Source organism: Caretta caretta, chromosome 15 (genome assembly GCF_965140235.1).
Source record: "Caretta caretta isolate rCarCar2 chromosome 15, rCarCar1.hap1, whole genome shotgun sequence".
NCBI classification, from domain to species: Eukaryota; Metazoa; Chordata; order Testudines; family Cheloniidae; genus Caretta; species Caretta caretta.
In genome coordinates this window covers 19555355-19577754 of record NC_134220.1, presented here as the reverse complement: position 1 = coordinate 19577754, position 22400 = coordinate 19555355, and the positions used below count along the sequence as shown (strand labels likewise).

Below are 22400 nucleotides of genomic sequence, written 5' to 3'. Positions count from 1 at the left end.
TTCAGGCTCCACTGCAGAACGCAGCACAGGCACATGTCCTAAGGAGCCAGGCTTCCTTCCACCCCGCCTTCTCTACCTCACCCAGCTCACTCTCCAAGTTCCCCTCGTACTTCCTGTTCCTGCCAATTATATAGCTTCCCCTCATTGAGCTAATCACCTCATTAGCCCAACCATTGCCCCCAAATGTCAACAATCCCCACCAATACAGGCTAACTGATTCCAGTTTAGCCCATAATCTTCTCTGTTATGCAATTCCCTATGTGACCAAGGGCTACAGCTAGCATTATGTCACAAACAGCAAATTCCCAACTGGCTCTTGGGAAGTGACTGGCCCAAGCTCTCCCAACAGCAGAACCAGGAACAGAACCCAGATCTCCTGTGTCCACCTTCAATGCTTAAACCGCTAGGCCACACTGCTTCCTTTCTTACCATTAGGCCATGTTATTTCCCTGATGAATGTAGTCCAACCAACAATGATTTGCAAAGAAGTTAATAAATTAATTTAAAATCTCATTGGTGCCTAATATTTTTGGTACTTTTATATTTTGGTGCAGAAAAAGTATTTTGGAAAAGGCTTTTTTATTCCCAGAGATTCCTCTAAAGGATTATATGCAGCATGGTTAGTAATGGCATAGCTTTTGTGTAATATAGAGTGAAATCCAGAAAGGCTTTTTCAAGTGCACAGGAAAATACATTGTCAGAAGAAGTCACCCTTTCCCTTCTCCCTCTTTAGCTTGGAGATAGTGTACAGTACAGGTCAGCGTATCCTGTTTTGCTGTGTTCCGAGAACTTAATAACAAGGGTGATTTTTAGTCAGAGTTTGACATTTCCTCACCTGATTGCAAAGAAAAAAAACCCAAAATGATCCCAGGCAAGTCTCAAGACAGAATAAATAAAAAGCACACCAGAGATACAGTTCTGTTACCCTCAGACTCACAACAAAACTGTGCTACAACTTGCCAACACTTATTAATTACTCAGGTCTACACATGAACCTGAGGTGTGAAAATCTGAACCTTCCTACAGTTTCAGCGGCTTTCGATCCAGAGTATCAGATTCTCAGCTGGTGTAAACTGGTATAGCCACACTAAAATCAGTCACCAATTGAGGTTACAGTCCAGAGGTCTGGGTCAGACCTACAGAGGAGCTCATACTAGAGCTGGTCAAAATTTGGAATTTCCTTTTAGCAGGAAACACTGAATTTTCTTTTAAAACAAATTGTTCCTTTTCAGAACAAAAAGTAGAAATTCTGACATTGCCAGTGAAAGAGAAATTGCAAATTACTGTTTTGAAAAAAAGGAGACCTTTTCATTTGGAAAAGTTTGAAAGAAAATTCTGCCCAACAGGCTGACAGGGAACCAGAAGCCTACAGATGTTCAGGACCCCAAAGGTTCAGAGCCAGGCCTTCCCAGACTGCAAGTCTCCTGGGACAGCTGGCTCCCTGAGCTGCCCAACTTCCAGGGTAGCTTGCTCTCCTAGAGAAGTGGGTGAGCTGAAAGACAATCACACAGATATCTGATGGAAATTGATTGAAACTGACCTGTTCCTTTGGAACATTTCCATTTTCATGAATCAGCATTTTGTAATGGAAAAACCTCCCACTGGAAAATTTCCAACCAGCTCTAGTTCATACCCAGAGTTTTGGTTCAATCACTAGTCAAGTGAAAACTATTTCAATCACAGAACAATTAACACACCCACCTTCCTTCCAGTTTCCCTGTCCCTCAGATTCAGTTCATACTTGTCATTGTGGATTAAATTAAAGTTGCATGGAGGAGGATGAGAAGGAAGCAGCAAAGACTTATAAAGGGAATATTTTTCTTCCTAATCTCTTTTGCTGTAGCCCTCTCTGAAATTTCCAGACTTGTGCTTTTATAATGTTCTGGTACATGAAAGAATTTGCAACAAACTCCATGGTGCATGATGTGATGTGGAAGCCAAATGGCCAGATGCTGCTTTCTAAGCTATTTACAACGCTCTCTCTTTAGAGAGTGTTTTTAACATTATTCACAAGTTCTGGTACTGTCGTTTGCTGGCAATTTCATGTGTAAAGTTTATCACTAGTCTCTCTGATGAAAACATTGCTCCCCATTCAAGGTTACAGTTATCTTCAATTTAGTAAGAACTATCACAATCCAGCCCAGATAAATCAGACAGGTAGGTACATAGATCCCACCCACAGAAACTAGAATGTGGAACTCATCTGGAGTTCATTTAAGAAATACGTAAACTGTCCTTAAGTAAAGTGTTGAGTACTCTCTCTTAGTGTGGATAGCTCAAAAGGTATCATGTGGCTCCTAGACTTTGCAATGCTTTATTTTAGTCTCTTTCAGGTGTTGGAATATCACACAGAAGACAACCTTGGTTTCAAGCATGGTTGTTGTCAGGCATTTGAAACCTGGCATCAGAAGCTCACCATCAGATTGGAACGCAATCTGTCCTTTTCAGTGGCTTTTTCATGGTTTCTTCATTTGCTTACAACATCTCCTTGGCTTAGGGCAGCAATGCAAGAGTGACAGCTGCTGAGAGGCGAGGGTTGAGTATACACAGCCAGAAGGAGATTGTTGCATTTGTTGAAGGGTTGCAGTTTCCACATTCCAGAACAGAAGTTTGCCAACATTGCTGTCCATAATGCTTTGCTAAATTGGACAATTCAAACCTTTGGGGATGTGGGCGAATACGATTCATTTAATTCGTTTTCCAACACACTTTTGGCACAGAGTCCCGACCGGAGTTATTCAGCATGAGATAAAACACCAGGGAAATCTTCTCTACTTATGGTTGTTTGTCTCCGTTGTTTAACAACAACGTTCTATGCAGCAAACATGCTGTCGCTTCATCTGCATACCAGGCAAAATTCTCAGCTGGTGTAAAGCTATGTAGCACCACTGATGTCAATGGAGCTATGCACATTTAGAGCAGCTGCCAGTCTGGCTCACTGTACGTGTATGCTTGACTTTGCAACCTTATCATTCTTTTAAAGTAGCTTTTTGTTGTAATTTACTAGGTTTTGAAAAAAAGCCAAACTGAAACCTCTCCTCCACCCAGAAATTCCATCACATGTTCCTTATTGGCACCCACATGGCTCCTCGGCAGGTTGGAACTTTTAGATCCACAGCACAGACCTCAGCCATTTGCGCAAATAGGGTACCTTATAGCAATAGTAGGTTGTCTTCCACTAGAAGGAAATTTGGCACACGTTTGCCAGTAGGTTTCACAGCTATTTACTTAACAGCAGAGAAAGGTTGAGACTCAGGAATCCTGGTTCCTTACCGCTCTGCATTCCAATCAGGTTGCTTCCCCCTTCTCCTCCACCATACTACAAGGGCCCCAGCAAAGAAGCACTGAGAGCATAGGATAGAGACCATCTCCCTGTCTGGATTCTTGTGCCCAAAGCCACAGTGGCCCTGTGGGAGGAGCAATTAGAAGGAACGTCCTGCTTAGCTTCTGCAACCCTAGGCAGAGGCATACTCAGTGCATATAGAATCCTTAGAGAATTTAGCTGCCTAACTTGAACCAGTCTCTACGGAGCATGTGCAAACTGAAGTTTTCTGAGGGCAGATTTTCATGGGAAAGGCAAAAGGCATGTTCTTGGCTCAGGGACACCCCACTACCAAATCTGAAGCTCCTGCTCCAAAGCATGGAGATGATAGAGTTTCTCAGCAAAACTACTACAAATTTTTAATACAGGCAAAACAATGTATTTTCCCTTAAATCTCATTCCAATATATGGATGAACCATTTTAGCTGAAGCCTTCCAAAAAATTCAGCCTGAAGCAGACATCTGGCATGAAAAATCTCATCCCAAACAATTACATTTAGGGAAGTTACTAGCAAATGGAAACAGCCTTTTAATGGAAAATGCCAGGCAACCTTATAGCCAATGCTACCAGCATGGCCTACATTTTGTTTTTCACGGTGCATTACTTCACAGAGCACTAATCCTGCACTGAGCTCTGGCTGTGTGGGAGCCTCATTGAAATCAACTGGACTCAGCTCAGACTATTCAGGCAGGATCAGGGCCTGAGGCTCTGATGCATCACTTAGTGTCATATGGGTGGTTCAGAATTTAAAGTGATAAGTCGCTCTGTAGATTTCATATCAGTGTATGTAATAGGCTAGGCCCTGAACTAAAAACACTGACCTTTGGACAATATCATGGCAGATGTCTGTGCAGCAATGTATTACATACCTCCGTTTAGTGTCTGGTAGAGACCTGAATAAATCTGTGTCTTGTACCCTGCCCCCAAGTCTAAATATACAACCAAGCATTGCTGGTCAACTCAAGAGAATAGCATCATCAGTACAGTCTTGTTTTGTTCGCAGCAGGATGAATGTGTCCTGGTGGTATAAAAGGACATGCCAGTTTGAATGATAATTCGGTAGGGTTTTCCTACTTCTGCAACTGGTTTAAGTCATGTTCTATTGCCTTCGTCTTTATCAGACATCAGACAATGCTTATATCCTTTATATAATACATAAAGAAAGAGCTATCATCACAGAAACACAGGTTTTTGCCATACCAGATCGTGTCATTGGTCTACCATCTCTAGGAACCTCACCCTGGTAATGAACTATACCAGATGCTTTTGATGAAACTCCCTGAGGTTACAAATAGCCAAATAACTAATGCTGTATATGGAGAAAATAAAAATATTCTCTTAACCCTGGCAGCCCCCAGCTTATGCCCATTATCATCCATAGTTATAGACCATATGCTGTTATTGGTCATAACATTAACCAGCCACAGTGTTTGAAAATGTAATGGCCATCTCATCAGTACTCCCCAGGAATATTAGTTGCATGAAAACAAGCACACATCCTGTATCTGCTAAAGAGTTCAATGAAATCTTTTGATGTAAGTAGCATTCCCATTGAAAATATGTTCTACAGGATTTAGGCCCTAATCCAAAAAACACTAATGCACATGCTTAACTGTGGTGCACATGTGTTCACCGGGATTACTCATGTGTATAACACCAGGGTCATGTCTGCAGGATCAGCCCCTAAAGGCAAAGTGAAAATTAGTGAGTTGTTTCTTTTCTCTCCTCCCATGTCAAGAAGGTTCAGCAGATATCCTTAAAAGAACACACGTGTCACAACTTGACATCAGATTTTTTTTCATGCAATCGATGCCCAGCCCCCACTGTGCAGTGGCTCACAGGGCAGGACTACTGAGCAGAGGCAAGCATGGTGTAGAAGTGGGCAACTTCTTACTGCCCCAGAAAACTACACAAGAGCTCTTTTTGAAGGCATGTGACTCCCAATAGGCACATCAGAGACCTAGGCTTCTCAGTTCCCCTAATTACACTGCACTCTTAGAAAAGTAGGACTGGAAGGGACCTTGAGAGGTTATCTAGTCCAGACCCCTGCACTCATGGCAGGACTAAGTATTATCTAGACCATTCCTGATAGCTGTTCGTCTAACCTGCTCTTAAAAAATCTCCATTGATGGAGATTCCACAACCTCCCCAGACACTTTATTCCAATGCTTAACCACCCTGACAGTTAGGAAGTTTTTCCTAATGTCCAACCTAAATCTCCCTTGTTGAAATTTAAGCCCATTGCTTCTTGTCCTATCCTCAGAGGTTAAGAACAATAATTTTTCTCCCTCCTCCTTGTAACAACCTTTTATGTACTTGAAAATGGTTATCATATCCCCTCTCAGTCTTCTCTTTTCCAGACTAAACAAACCCAATTTTTTCGATCTTCCCTCATAGGTCATGTTTTATAGCCCTTTAATCATTTTTGTTGCTCTTCTCTGGACTTTCTCCAATTTGTCCACATCCTTCCTGAAATGAGAACTGGACACAATACTCCAGTTGGGGCCTAATCAGCGCAGAGTAGAGCGGAAAAATGACTTCTTGTGTCTTGCTTACTCCACTCCTGCTAATACACCCCAAAAGGATGTTTACTTTTTTTGCAACAGTGTCACACTGTTGACTCATATTTAGCTTCTTGTTTCTCTCTGCTCAATAACCGTCACCAAGGCAAGCCAAGGAACTCATGCTCTTACCCTCTTCCCTATTGTCAGCTCCCATCTGGGAGATTAGGCAAGTATAAAAGCCGAAGTTACTCTGATTTGGGTTACCTCCATTTTTGGGTGCACATTTTGAGACACCTTGTAGGGGTGGGTGTTCAGTACTTTCTAAAGATCGGCTCCCTTTTTGGGCATCTCAAATTGGAAAACTTGCAAGCCATTTTTGAAAATCTTGGCCACAGTATCTAAAAATCCATCTCCCAGTAATGGACCCTTTTTGATTAACACCTGAGTGCTACATATATATATTAAAGAAAAAAGAGAGAGAGAGAGAGAGAAGAATCTGGTTGATCCAGGCTATTATCTGAAAAGACAGGCAGATCTGCCTCCAGCTGTCAACTTGGCAACATATTATTGTTGTGTTTTTAATGGTGGTAACAGGGAATTTCTTTGAAACTATGCATCCTTTAAGATAAACACTCAGACTGCTCCCATCCTCCCATGCTATATATGAGTATAAAATTGAAAGAGCAACAACTCATCCTCCTTATCAGTGGAGCCCTGGAGTAAGAGACAAGATCTTTACTGTGATGATTAACGGTTCTGTTATAAAAAGAGGGATCATAAACTCCTTGTATTAGGTCAAATCATAAACTAGGCTTTTAAAGTTTATGTGATCCCTTTCTAAACAATCAAGGGTATGTGTAGCTCCCACTAATAAGGGAACTTATATGAGGCTTGTAAACCACTCAGTTCATTAATGAGTTGGCGAGTCAATCTATTAGTCTGTTAGAACTATTTCTCTTCCCTAAACCATCTAAGGTATCCCCTGGATAGTTTAATAATTTGGGACTATTACACCAAAGAGAGACTCCCATCTTCTTCTTCATAATTATTCCAAATGCATGTTAGAACAAGGGCTGTGCACCTCTCCCATCCCAGTGGGCCATTCAAGGCCAGATCATGCCCGAAATGCATTGTACTGTACTGAGTTGGCAAAGACAGGCACTGACTTGACCTCAGTGTGGGGATGGATTGTGTCTCCTGGAAACAGGGCTGATAGCTCTGTACTGTACCATTCACCATCCCTGAGGATACATCATCCTCCCCTCCCTGTGCATCCAGCTAGCTCTGCCACCTGGGGCAGAGGGCAGTTGGAGCCTGATCCCATTTTCTCTTCATCCCTCCCCTGTTCCCTTAAGGGTGGCTAGAATCTCAGAGTGCTAGGAAGGAGAGTAATACAGGGATTGCTGTTGTGCCTAGCTTCTGCACTGAGGACATGGGGTGGGTGTGGGCTAAGGCTCTCCCCACCCAAATAAGAACCAGCTATAATCTGATCTAATATTATATACATATGGGCCAAATCCTGTTTTTAGGTGCTCATGGCTCACTCCCATCAACTTCAGTGGCAGCCTCATGAGCACACTAAGTGACAGAATTCAGCTTTAAATGTATTAGCTTTATGGTAAACAGTTTACACCTGAAAAACAGACTATAGGAGAGGAGATTATATAGCTGAACTACACAAACTTCCTGTTTGCTACTTTTCACAGAATCATGCCCATCTGCTATTTCCAACCCTGCAAACATATACTGGCTTCCCTGCAGACTAAACAGTCTCTCCCAGCTCCAACCCACCTCTGGGAAAATCATAGGGATTTTTTACAAAGATGCTAGAGTGAGTGTTAGTTAATTCCAGGCTTCCACATATCTAGGGCAAGTGTGAAATTTGCATAACCTCCATCAGCTGGCCAGGAGCATTACATATTATGCACTAAAAGGAAATCCCATATGTTAACTATTTAATTTCCCAGCCTACCCACTATTGAATAGGGAAAACCCATTAGAGAAATACCCAAGAAGATAATATTTGTAATAAATGATATATTTAAGGAGGATTAGTTGGATTACCAAACAGTATCCTAACCAAATCAGGCTCATTTGTTGCGCTGGCTTTTCCAATTTCACTTCATTAAAATAATTAAAATCAAGGTTCATTAGATGTACTATAATCTAGCTGGAGCACTCCAAGAATAATCCCTTTGGTTTTAGCGTGAGCACAGCATTTGCAAAGACATTTAAAGGATTGGATTTTTTTAATTGGTGGCCATTGTTTTTAACAGAATTTCTCCTTCCCTTCCCCCCTCAGTCTTGTAGTTTTTCTCTCTGCTCCTTTATTTGTTCATTGTTTTTTCCCCTTCTTCTCCGCTGTCCCATCTCTCTGCTCCTTCTCTTGTCTCCCAGTCAAAAGTCTCTGCTAAACTGAACACAAACTCCAGTGTGGGGGGTAGATTCTCCTCTTCCATGGTGCGAATGCACAGAACAGGAGAAGCAGCCACCCCTTCCTACCTCTGCAAAGACTGCGTAGGTGCAGAGGGCAATATGGAGTCAGTGTGGCCAGATCTGTCAATCATAGAATCATAGAATATCAGGGTTGGAAGGGACCTCAGGAGGTCATCTAGTCCAACCCCCTACTCAAAGCAGGACCAATCCCCAATTTTTGCCCCAGATCCCTAAATGGCCCCCTCAAGGATTGAACTTACAACCCTAGGTTTAGCAAGCCAATGCTCAAACCACTGAGCTATCCCTCCCACTTCCCCCCCCCCTTTTTTTTCCTCACTGCACCTCTCCATCAGCTGCCCTGCTGGCCACTCGCTGCGCCTCTCTGCCAGCCACCCTGCTGGCCACTCGCTCTGTCTCTCCGACTCTGCCAGTCACTCATTCGCCAGCCGACTGTCAGTCACCTTCGTCTGCCATCTGTCTCTCTGCCATGAACTCTACACATCAGCATCTTAGTGATTTTCAGCTCTTCGCAGGCTGGGCAGAGTCACTGCCCCATCTCAAGTGATTTCAGCTCTCAGCGATAGAGCATTTAAAATAACAAAAGAGGCTCCAAATAAACCTATTTGGTGTTATTTTTAAAGCACTAGCTCGCATGTGATTTTGCATGAATCTCAGCTTTTGTTTAAAAAAAAAAAGGGGGGGGGGGATTTCTAGCCCTCATGGTCATGGAGGAAAACTTCAAAAAATCAAGTGTATACACCTGAAAAGTTCAAGCACCAGAGGGCAAAAACAAAGAACCCAAATTTTTCATTGTTTTTGAAATGTCATGGGGGTTTTTTCAGCCTGACCCATGTTTTTTGAACACTTGGGGTTGGCCATGCTGTGCAGCCTAACTCGGTATCCAGTTTTGGACATCTTGACCTTAAGGGCCTGGTTTTCCAGAAGTGCTGAGAATCAGCCATTCAAGCTGAAGCCAGCAAAGACTGCATGTGCTTGAGCCTCCGGAAACCTGGCTCTAGCCTGGGATTCCAGAGCCAGGCACCCAAAAGTAGAGGGCAATTTTCAAAACATTGGCCTAAATGACTGCCCAGGGTCACATACATGGGCAACAGAAATAGGCACAGGGCTCCAGATTTCATAATCCTATTAGAACCCTTTCCTCTATTTACCAAAAGTTTTCATCACACACTGCAAGTTCTTCTCATACAAGGAAGACCGACAATTTTCAGATTCCTTTCCAGGCTTATTCATCAGTTCCTATAGAGTTTTGCCAAGATGTTCAATTTATTCTTTAAGCAGTCATGTGGAAAAAGTTTCAAACAGCTCAAAGCCCTGCTGAATGAGAAAGGAAAGCCGGGGAGCTCACACAACTCTGGCAATTTCCTGATCCTCTTACATCTCTTAAGGAAAAAGGAATGAATTGCGGTAATAGCCGATCTGCCCCAAACCTGCATTCAGCACCTCATCCAATTGTGGGTATCCTACTCAGACAATCCCATTATAAACCCCATTGCTGGAATAACAAATGTACACAAATATGTGCAAACACACACCTGTCACAGTGACCATCTTCCGCAATCTGTTGGTGTGAAGGTTTGCATTTATTTTATATAAATGAGCTGGCTGGACTAATTTGAGGATTAATGTTCCAGCATGAGCAGAAGACATGCTTTAATGAGCACACTACATGCACTGGGGGCACGCTGGTTTGAGATAGGGGGTATAGTGAAAGGTGAAGTAATTAAACACTCAGCTTTATAATGAGGAGACTGTGTTCTAGCAACATTAAGTGGCCTAGTTTTCAGAAGTGCTGACCTCTGACAGGTCCTCTGGACTTGTGGGTGTGCAGCACCCTTGAACATCACGGCAAAGGATCACAATGTACTGAAGCTGCAATATGCCAGGCAGCTCTGGCTTAATGCGGACAGACACTGTCCTTAACTAAGGCGTCCACATTTTGCAGTACATCAAAGAACTTAAGTTCTTTATCTCTTGGGGGCATTTCTTGCTGTTTCCATGGTGCTGCTTTACATGAGCACATTCCCCAATAAGTAACAGATCTCCTTAGTCCAGAAGGCAGCCTGAGTAACTGGGCTAAGAGCTGGGGAGATGCATGAAGGGAAATGAAGACCAAGCCATTGAGCCCTGAGGCTGCAGGCGTCTCTGTGGTAGCATCATGCTGCTCCTTGGCTGCGGGGCTGGGCAGAGAAGAGAACAGGAGAATCCTCAATGCACTGGATGCTACAGTCTCATCCCCAATGCACTGGCAGATGGGGAGGTCCTGTAGAGCTGAGCTCTCTGCCAGGCAGAGGAGTGGACATGCCCCATCGTGCAACAAGGAACTATCCCTAAATCCTGTACAGTAGAATCACTCCCCCTTGTACGGTGGAGCCACTCTGGATTCACTCTTGGGGAGCCTTCATGATGATGGGGATGAGCCACAATTTTCACTTAAGTCCTTATTTTGCAAAGAATGCCCCTGGAGATTTAAGAGAGACATGTACCTTCTTGATAGACAAAGAGGAATGGATCCCAGAACTAAAAAATTAATGATGGCTTAGATACAAGTGATCCTGACATGATCACACTGATAATATGCAAGCAAAATAAAGTCCAGACCAGTAATATAATGAAGACAGATCACTGATACAGGGCAATCTGGATTGCTTGGCAAACTGGGTGTAAGCAAACAATATGCATTTAAACACAGCTAAATGTAAATACTTACTTCCAGGAACAAAGAACGTAGGCCACAGGACAGGGTACTCTATTCTGGGAAGTAGTGACTCTGAAAAATATGTGGGGGTCATGGTGGATAATCTGTTGAACATGAGCTCCTAGCTGTGACCAAAAAGGTTAATATGATTCTCGGATGCATATAAACAGAAGAATCTCTAGTAGGAGTAGAGACGGTAGTTTACCACTGTATTTGGCAGTGATGTGGCCTTTGCTGGAATACTCTGTCCAGTTCTGGAGTCCACTATTCAAGAAGGATGTTGATAAATTGAAAAGGGTTCAGAGAAGAGACATGAGAATGATTAAAGGATTAGAAAAAATGCTCAAGAAGCTCAATCTATTTAGCTTAACAAAGGGAAGATTAAAAGATGACTTGATTACAGTCTATTACCTACATGGTGAAATTTTTTTTGGTAATGGACTCTTCAGTCTAGCAGAAAGAGGTATAACACAACACAGTGGCTGGAAGGTGAAGCTAGACAAATTCAGACTGGAAACAAGAGTTAAATTTTTAACAGTGAGAGTAATTAACTATTGGAACAATTTACCCAGGGTCTAGTGGATTCTCTATCACTGGCAGTTTTTCAATAAAGATAGGATGTTTTTCTAAGTGATTTGCTCTAGGAATTATTTTGGGGAAGTTGTATAGCCTGTGTTTTACAGGATGTCAGACTAGATGATCACAATCGTTTGGCCTTAAAATCTACGAATCTCTAGTGGATCACGATCCCGTATACTATATAGAGTATACTCCCATTTATCCAAAACCCTATTATCTGAATCCTTTGCCTTGTCCCCCAACATGAGATACATGCTGCAGAGGGTATTTGTCTCATGCTGGGGGCGAAGGAATCATAGAATCATAGAATATCAGGGTTGGAAGGGACCTCAGGAGGTCATCTAGTCCAACCCCCTGCTCAAAGCAGGACCAATCCCCAATTAAATCATCCCAGCCAGGACTTTGTCAAGCCTGACCTTAAAAACTTCTAAGGAAGGAGATTCTACCACCTCCCTAGGTAACGCATTCCAATGTTTCACCACCCTCCTAGTGAAAAAGTTTTTCCTAATATCCAACCTAAACCTCCCCCACTGCAACTTGAGACCATTACTCCTTGTCCTGTCTTCTTCTACCACTGAGAATAGTCTAGAACCATCCTCTCTGGCACCACCTCTCAGGTATTTGAAAGCAGCTATCAAATCCCCCCTCATTCTTCTCTTCTGCAGACTAAACAATCCCAGTTCCCTCAGCCTCTCCTCATAAGTCATGTGTTCCAGACCCCTAATCATTTTTGTTGCCCTTCGCTGGACTCTCTCCAATTTATCCACATCCTTCTTGTACTGTGGGGCCCAAAACTGGACACAGTACTCCAGATGAGGCCTCACCAATGTCGAATAGAGGGGACGATCACATCCCTCTATCTGCTCGCTATGCCCCTACTTATACATCCCAAAATGCCATTGGCCTTCTTGGCAACAAGGGCACACTGCTGACTCATATCCAGCTTCTCGTCCACTGTCACCCCTAGGTCCTTTCCCGCAGAACTGCTGCCTAGCCATTCGGTCCCTAGTCTGTAGTGGTGCATTGGGTTCTTCCATCCTAAGTGCAGGACCCTGCACTTATCCTTATTGAACCTCATCAGATTTCTTTTGGGCCAATCCTCCAATTTGTCTAGGTCCCTCTGTATCCTATCCCTGCCCTCCAGCGTATCTACCACTCCTCCTAGTTTAGTATCATCCGCAAATTTGCTGAGAGTGCAATCCACACCATCCTTCAGATCATTTATGAAGATATTGAACAAAACTGGCCCCAGGACCGACCCTTGGGGCACTCCACTTGACACCGGCTGCCAACTAGACATGGAGCCATTGATCACTACCCGTTGAGCCCAACAATCTAGCCAACTTTCTACCCACCTTATTGTGCATTCATCCAGCCCATACTTCTTTAACTTGCTGACAAGAAAACTGTGGGAGACCGTGTCAAAAGCTTTGCTAAAGTCAAGAAACAATACATCCACTGCTTTCCCTTCATCCACAAAACCAGTAATCTCATCATAGAAGGCGATTAGATTAGTCAGGCATGACCTTCCTTTGGTGAATCCATGCTGACTGTTCCTGATCACTTTACTCTCATGTAAGTGCTTCAGGATTGATTCTTTGAGGACCTGCTCCATGATTTTTCTGGGGACTGAGGTGAGGCTGACTGGCCTGTAGTTCCCAGGATCCTCTTTCTTCCCTTTTTTAAAGATTGGCACTACATTAGCCTTTTTCCAGTCATCTGGGACTTCCCCCGTTCGCCACGAGTTTTCCAAGATAATGGCCAATGGCTCTGCAATCACAGCCACCAATTCCTTTAGCACTCTCGGATGCAACTCGTCCGGCCCCATGGACTTGTGCATGTCCAGCTTTTCTAAATAGTCCCTAACCACCTCTTTCTCCACAGAGGGCTGGCCATCTATTCCCCATGCTGTGATGCCCAGCGCAGCAGTCTGGGAGCTGACCTTGTTAGTGAAGACAGAGGCAAAAAAAGCATTGAGTACATTAGCTTTTTCCACATCCTCCGTCACTAGGTTGCCTCCCTCATTCAGTAAGGGGCCCACACTTTCCTTGGCTTTCTTCTTGTTGCCAACATACCTGAAGAAACCCTTCTTGTTACTCTTGACATCTCTTGCTAGCTGCAGCTCCAGGTGCGATTTGGCCCTCCTGATTTCATTCCTACATGCCCGAGCAATATTTTTATACTCTTCCCTGGTCATATGTCCAACCTTCCACTTCTTGTAAGCTTCTTTTTTGTGTTTAAGATCCGCTAGGATTTCACCGTTAAGCCAAGCTGGTCGCCTGCCATATTTACTATTCTTTCGACACATCGGGATGGTTTGTCCCTGTAACCTCAACAGGGATTCCTTGAAACCAGTTCAGTGATTTGAATTTTAAAGAAACTTGGCAACGAGCATGTACTGCTTAATATTTTATTAATAAATTGAAACTATTTTAATACATTATTAAATGGGAAGGGATTTGGATAATGCAGGGAGGGTTGGATAATAGAGTGGAGACCCGCAGCCATGACTGAGAGGAGGAGTCCCCAGCTGCTGCTGAATGGTTCCCGTGGCAGTGCAGGGAGCCCTCTGCAGTCCCGCTGTCATGGGATGGAGTGAGCGTGGCCATGACAGAGGAGCTGAAGAGGTCTCCTGGTGCTGCCGCAGGGCCGAGGACACATGGTTCCTGCAGGCTCAAGGTGCAGAAATGGGGGTGGGGAGGCTGTAGTCCTAACAGGGCAGAGCAGTGACCCCAAGCCAGGACTGTGAGGAGGAGGAGGAGGAGGAAGACGAGCCCCCGGCCATGGGGAAGGCCATGCTGCTGCTGAATGAGTCCCGCCTTCTCGAATATCTGAAGGAAATCTCTGTCCCCTGGGCTATTTGGATAACGGGGAGTATTTTTGTTTGTGTGCGCATGTGTGCACACATGCATGTATGATAGCTGTGCTACATACACTACAATGAGCAAATGGAGTCAATTAGCTTAACTCAGGGGGGATAAAAATAATTTTTTAAAAATAAAAAACAGATTTAAAAAAATTAAATTGGAGGGTTTTTTATTCAAATTAAATAAAGTGTTTTTTAATATAAACCTATTTAAAATTAAATTTGAAATTATGGCAATCCATGTTAAGGCCTAAACCGACTATAATGTATTAAAATAGTTTCAATTTATTAATAAAATATTAAGCAGTACATACTCGTTACCAAGTTTCTTTAAAATTCAAACCACTGAACTGGTGGAAGTCACTGGCCAAGCACCTGGAACCAGAGCTGTTGAAGTGCTAAACCAGCTTTTGACAGCAGTAGCCTCTTCTGAATGTTCAGAAAAAAATATTCCCTTCATTTTAGGTAATTCAGCTAGATCAGTTTGATTATTTCATTCAAAGTTAAGAAACCAACTGGGAGATGAAAAAGCAGGAGAGCTTGTTTTCCTCTTCCAATTTATGAATAAACGGTAGGTGTGAGAGAATGAGATCTAATAGCTCTAAAATCTTGAAGGACATGGTGACCAGAAACAATCAGTTCAATTCACTAACTACAGATGATACTTCCTTTGTCTAATACATTAGTTAGTCTTAAATGAAAAACATGTTTTAATAAACTTTTTGATAATTTTTGTCTTGTGTATCTAGCACATTTAAGGAAGTTTTATTTAACTAAAATACTCTTGTTGTGCATTTTAATTGAATTTTAATTTCCATCCATGTAGAGCTTGAACCAAATTTATCATCCAGTAATTAAGAAGTGCATCATTCATCATTTTCTAATATAAACAACAAATGTAAAAATTAAGAATTTGAATAAATGTAAATTAAGCTATAGAACAGCTTAAAATGTGCATAGATATAGTGTATCCTCCTGGTTAGCAAAAGAAAGTAACAAATGTAGTGTAAAGGTTATACATAGTTGTCAATCACCACCTTTTAATGGTTACCAGCCAATGAGAATCAGTAGTTCTTTAGGAAAATAACTAAAAACGACAAAGGCAAAACAAGATTAAAATTGATTATTTAAATCAAGGTTTCCTGCTTGCTGATTTAAACCATGATTAACACTGGTGATTTAAATCAATCCACCCTGGCATAGGCCCACTGATGTCAATGCAGCTATGCTGATTTATTACAGCTGAGGATCTGGCCCAATGAGCTGAACCACTCACACAGAGTAAAAACCATACTGCTGAATTCTATGAATTTGCACAGTGTTAGCGGGACCATGATCAATTTCTTATTGTGTTTGAGTGTGGTTTTGTTATTGTTTTTGATTTTTCTGCAATACCAGCCACCTCTGTGTAGTAAACCGAAAGATAGAGGACAGTTCTGTAGGGTCAAGCGCTCCTCTTGTGCTCTGTACACTGGTACTACATGAAATTTCTCATTTGCCACTCACCCTCATGCCCAGTTCAATATTTTCTCCCCCATAGACCTCCATGCCAGGGTCAAGCAGGCCAATCTCCCCGAAGTACTCTCGGTCCACCACAAACGAACATCCAATCATTGCTGGCGTCCTGCCCAGAAAAAGGGGGAGAAACAAAGGTGTTTAAACAGTATATAATGGAACCTGATTATAATGAGCTCTAATGAGCTCTGACATGAAATAAACAAGCTACTGCAGAGATGCCCCAAATTTTTTTAGGGTTAAATTCACCCCTGTGCAGAGGGCCAGCAGAGCCCAATTAAACCCTTTAGGGGGGGATTAAGGCCCCATCCAGCAATGCTCTTAACTTGAAACACATGAGTAGTCCCTGCTCAGGCAGCAGTCCCTTCAAGTAGAGCACATGCTGAAGGGCTCTTGATGGATTAAGGTGGTAAGTGGTATGTGGACTTTTTGCTGGCACTCTGCTTGTGAATGAATTTCACCCCTCATAAAGTCATTCGGGGCGGGGGAGGGGGAGAATGCATCACTTCACTAAGGTGAATTCTTAGAAGAGGAAAACTCACCAGGGAAAGAGAAAATAATCCCAGCGCTGCACTTTGAAAAGATCAAAAGTTTACAAGCAACCCTGGAGCTAGGTCTGAAACCTTCAATGTAAAGTAACTTAATTCTGCTTTTAAAGAGCTGCTCCAAAGAAATCAAAGCGTCCAGAAACTGCTGTAAAAATTGTGTGCTACTTAGAGCTCAGCAGAACTTCTCCTTTACTTCCTTGCCACAAAGAGTTCACATCAAACCTGATAATTAAATGGTGGCATTACAGGACTCATCTCTCGGAGGTTTTTTTTCCCCTCAGAGAAAAATATGACTCAGCTGCACCGGAATGCAAGGAGTCGTCGTGGTTCTGGACAACTTGTTGCTTTCATGGCGTCTCCCCTATTTAAAACAACCCCCCACTATTTTTAATTTATATTATAAACGTGAAAATTGCGCCAGTGAATGGCAAACAGGCAAAAGTTGCTAATTACGTTTTACAATGCTTCCCATGCATTTCTGCTGCCCTTAGCTGAGAAGGCAGAAATTGCCTGGAGTTTCTGGGGGCATCTTTGCTTGTTGGGTACCTTGAGTAAAATGCTCCATTGTGATGTTGCATAACCACACAATCCTCCCCTTCCATAACTTTACACAGGCAAATGTGGGAATGGCTAGGTGCATTAGCAACTGTCTGACTGAGCAAAAAGGCTCTGGCAACTTTCTGCCCATGTACACATATAAACGCACACACTGATGACAAATCCATCAACGGTACAAAAATAACTGTAAAAAGCTATTACCCTTTTACTTGTGAGACAATCCAATTTGCTCCTTCATTAGACCTTGACCCCAAACTTGCACTAATGAAATTTTAATACTGCCTTTGATTTTTAATAGCGTTTTTTAACTACTGAAGTGATATTTCACCGACATGCAACAAATATCTCCCTTCTCCTTAGGTTTTAAAAAAAATACTACTAATGATGTGGAGATCTGATGAACTGGAATGCCAAGTCCCCTGCCAAGTCTGTAATGACTTTGTTATTGCTCAGGGTTCCAAAATAAACTTAACTAAATTATAAAAGAAAAGGCACCAAGATCAGCCGGCACCACATTTATTTGCATCTCAAATTCTTGCTGCCAACCTATGGGCCCTCATCCTGCAATCTGATCCACCGGGACAGACCCATGCAGCTGGGCAGAGTCCCACTGATTTCAGCATGGCTCTGTGTGACTCACATTGCAGGTTCAGGACCTTCATCAGGAAAAGCCAGGGCTGTAAAAGCACAGAAGTTTTAGGCTGCAGCGAGGATAAATGATTAGAATAATTGGTCATATCCCAGCTGTGAGTTTGGCTTTTCAATAGCTGTAGCATTGTTCCCAAGGGCCCAATCAAAAGCCCACTGAAGTCAACAGAAAGAGTTCCATTGACTTCATAGGCTTTGGAATAGGCTCAAAGTTTGCTAATAGTGATTTTCTAACAGTGGAGAAAATTCCTTCTATGGCCTTGGTTTTAGAAACAGTCCATACACAGTGTCTCTGGAAAGAGAGAGGATGGAAAAAGACCTGAAACATATTTTATTTACCGTGAAAATCCAGCAAAACCCCCTCCTTTCTTTAATGGCTTGTTGCTAAAATATCAGCTCACTCTTAGCAGGTAACCTAGTTTTTCCAGTGAGCATACAAAGCCACGAAACATAAACCAGAAGCAGGTGGCATCTGAGTATCATATTCATCAGTTGGTTTCATATGCAGATAAAATAATCCCCATAGTGGCAACATCAAAACATACTGATGAATCCACGGGTAGCAGCAGGTGGCCACAGTGATAGTGTCATCATGTAAGCTGCCTTTTGTCATCAGGGGTTTGTTGCCTATATGCCAACAGGTTAAAAAGCCTTAAAGAAATGGCCAAGTAAATAGATATAACAATCCTTCCCTGCTGGGCTTGAAATGTATCTAACATCCAAGAAGATGGCCTGACCTATGGAAAGAACTATTTGGTGCCCTTGAAAAGGTTCATTTGCTGAGGCACTGCTATTACTTATCTATAATGGACTCCATTGTAACACTCACATTACTGGTACAGCTTCAGCTGTCTCTCTCTTTCTCTGCTGGCCATTTCAGCCTCTCACATCATTACCGGGCTATACTGCACTGCACACCATTCCCCTGATGTTTTCTCTGCATAATTGAAAAAGGCAGCTGTTGATGGAAACACATTTGATCAGTGCTATTTTCTGACATGGAGACTGAAATGGCTTGATTAGCTCCTGGATCTCCTCTCGCCCTCCCCCACAAAGATTATCCAATAAACTCCTCAGGTAGCAAGCTGAACCAGGTTAAGAAACAAATATATAAACTGCTGTGAGCATTTTGCTTCCACAAATGAATTTGGTTTGAGGGGGAGAAATTATTAGAAAAAGGTGACAATTCTAAAAGAAAATGCCATTTTTACTGCGTGTGAGAAGCTCCTGTCTGAACCACCTGCAGCCAGGGGGTCATCAGCCAAGACTTTCAATAGTGACTAGTGATTTGGGTGCCTCAGTGTTTATGTGACCAACTTGAGACACCTAAGGGGGCTTGATTTTCAGAGGGTGGGTGCTCAGCACCTTCTACAACTCAGGACCCTTTTAAGAATGTCAAGCTAAGAATCCAAAAAGAGAGGTATCCCAAATCACTAGTCACCCTGGAGAAACTTGGCCATCAAAATCCATGAACTAAGCAGGTCAGGACTTACCAGCATTTGGATGGGTAACTGCCAAGAAAACCCAGAGAGCTGCAGGAAGTGCTGTGGGTAACACTCTTTCTCCTACACAAGCACCGAGCAAATGCCACAGGGCTCTGAGGAGATTCTCAACTGATGTCAAATGACTCACTGCTGTTGATTTCAATGGAGTCTCACTGATTTACACCAGCTGAGGATCTGGCCTATTTTTGGCTGTGATATCAAACTAAGCTCCTGATCTCTAAGGTAATTAAAGAACCCCTGACAATTGTACGATAGGAATATTTGTCCTGGTCAAATTCCAGTTTGGGTAACTACAACATGCTTTCCTAAATACCTGTTACAGGTTTAATGTGATGTGGTATCACTGTCTTTTTCACTTCTTGATCTAACAGGTACACAGTGGTGATGTGTGTTTTTAAACAGTTGCTGCATTCTGACTCAAAGACAGAGTGTGTGTGTAGTTTTCCCGTGCTCTCACACACTCTGCATGTAAAGAAATAACACCTCTTTGCAAGTCACAGATGCTATGTGAATGTAGGATATTGCTGTAGTAGATCTTCATCTCTGAATTTAGCTAGGTGGTTACAGCATGCTGAAGAGAAGCATTAGCAAGAGGAAACTAGATTCGGGAAATATGATGGGATTTGTCTTAGATTCTACATTTCCAGCAGTAAAGTGTGTACAGTTTCCTTTAGATTAATGACTGGTTTGGAGAGCTGGTGCCCTGAAACTTTGCCCTGGGCCATTAACCTCTCATGTCATTAATTCCTAAGGAAATGCCCCATGTTGAGGATGTTGCTACCATTATAATTTATATATACTGCTAATCTACTTCTCTCCTATGAGAAAAAAACAAATCTTTTCACTGTCTAAGTACTCCTATTCTGAAACTATGTTTCTGCACAGGGTGTGCGTGTAGTAGGAGCGTTTTGATAATTCCACAAGAATTAATTCATAATAGTGCATATAAGGTGATTAACGAACAATCAGAATTTTACTATCAACAGACTTTTATTTCATGCTTCTCCATCCCAGAAAGGGGAAAAAATCTTGAGGATGAGAGAGAACAAAACCTGGAGACATTCATTTGAATGGAAATTATAGAATCAAAGAATCATAGGACTGGAAGGGACCTCGAGAGGTCATCCAGTCCAGTCCCCTGCACTCAAGGCAGGACTAAGTATTCTCTAGACCATCCGTGTCAGGTGTTTGTCTAACTTGCTCTTTAAAATCTCCATTGATGAAAATTCCACAATCTCCCCAGGCAATTTATTCCAGCACTTAACCACCCTGACAGTTAGGACATTTTTCCTAATGTGCAACCTAAACCGCCCTTGCTGCAATTTAAGCCCATTGCTTCTTGTCCTATCCTTAGAGGTTAAGAAGAACAATTCTTCTCCCTTCTCCTTGAAACAACCTTTTATGCACTTGAAAACTGTTATCGTGTCCCCTCTGTCTTCTCTTTTCCAGACTAAACAAACCCAAATTTTTTCAATCTTCCCTCATAGGTCATGTTTTCTAGCCCTTTAATCATTTTTGTTGCTCTTCTCTGGACTTTCTCCAATTTGTCCACATCTTTCCTGACATGTGGCACCCAGAACTGGACACAATACTCCAGTTGAGGCCTAATCAGCGCGAAGTAGAGCGTAAGAATTACTTCTCGTGTCTTGCTTACAACACTCCTGCTAATACAAGAACAGCTTGATGTTTATCAGTGGGGAGAACAAAATCCAGCTTAGAGTCAGAAAAGTGTGTCTGATTAGAAGAAAATACGGGAGATGAAGAAAGTGAGAGTTTTACCCTTTCAGCCGAGCACAACGGTTGGCTCTGAAGCCATACTAATCAGAGTGCCTTCCAGAGTGTAAGAACATTTGACTTCCTTCAATGATGGAAGGATGATTATGGTCCAGAAAAAGACTGTGCAAATGGCACTGGGCTTGTGCCCTTATTTGCTCCTGCTGTGTCATTTTAGTCACATCTCCTAGGGCTAATGATAAGATGAAGTTAGTATCACTTAAATGTCTGTTCTTTGTTAATAAACCTATTCTTGTTTTATTACAAAACCAGCTCAGTGCTTGTATTAAACTGGAGGGTAAGTCCTCAGCTAGCCAAATAAGCTGGTGTGTACTCTGTCTCTTTGGAAGTTGCAAAGTTAACTTTGGTGAGCATCCAGTGAGAGGAACTGGACACTGCAGAGAGACATGTCTACTAGGGAGCTCAGGAACTGGGATGCACTGATTGTGACCTGGAAGGCAAGGTTTGGACTGACAGAGCCCTGAAGAGTTTGCTGACTAGGCAGACAACAAACAGCTTAACAGCAGCAAAGCTCTCGCTTGCTGAGGCAGTTGAAACAGGGGGTCACAACTCTGGGCGGGCATCCTAAGTAAGACATCACACTGATTCTTTTAGGCGTTTTTAAAAAATTTACCTCGGATCATTACTCACAGTGATGATTAAAACTAAGCAAATAATTCACATTGACTATTTGAATAATTAAGCTACTTTCTGTTCCTTAAATGTGTGTGAACAGCTTGCAATATTCTCTGATTGATTAATTATTTCACAAATATTTCCTGTGGCTTGATGATCATTTGCTGGAAATTATGCTAGGTGTATTCAATATCTGAAATTTGAGCAGCATCGGTTAGCTTTGATTGCACATATCCATCAATCTGGTACCGTTTTGGTTCCCTGACTGGATGAGAGTGACTCTCCAAACCAGTTTCCTGGTAAGTCAAGTCATGTTCACGAGGTCAAAATGTGCTGTCCACAAATATATTCGCTTGTTTCTGAAGAAACTCCTGGTGATAAACGTGTTTTCCAGAATATTCACAGAGGATGAGATTTACAGACAGCCTGTGCAAAGCACATGCATCAAACATGTCCCATTGTGAGGTCATAAGTGTGACTTACATAATTTATATGTCTTCTGCTGGCCAACTGCAGAGGAGTGAATTTGATCTAGAAACTGGAATAAAAAAGGGGATGTGAATAAAGCTGAAGCAAATTCAATAGTTTTGAAAAGGGGCAAATATCTGAGCAAGCCATTAGTTGTTTACCAAGCTCTAATGATGATGAGCAGAAAAATCAACTAATCACATGCTTAAATGAAAGCACATGCTTAAGTGCTTTTCTGGACCAGGGCCAGAGTGTGCAGCATCTTGCAAGAGGAAGCCTTTAGTTTGGAATCAGTGTGATTCCCTTTTGCATTCCCCAAAAAGAT

General features: G+C 42.4%; 1 protein-coding gene across 5 annotated transcripts in view; it reads right to left on the bottom strand.

Annotated features, from left to right (window-relative positions):
• Positions 1-22400, bottom strand: part of GALNT9 (polypeptide N-acetylgalactosaminyltransferase 9) — a 267777-nt gene that overhangs the window by 82681 nt on the left and 162696 nt on the right. For all 5 annotated transcript variants that reach the window (XM_075119990.1, XM_048821747.2, XM_048821748.2 and 2 more), the window contains one exon: positions 15931-16048. In XM_075119990.1, coding sequence (XP_074976091.1) covers positions 15931-16048 — 118 coding nt within the window. The remainder of the gene's footprint in view (positions 1-15930; positions 16049-22400) is intronic.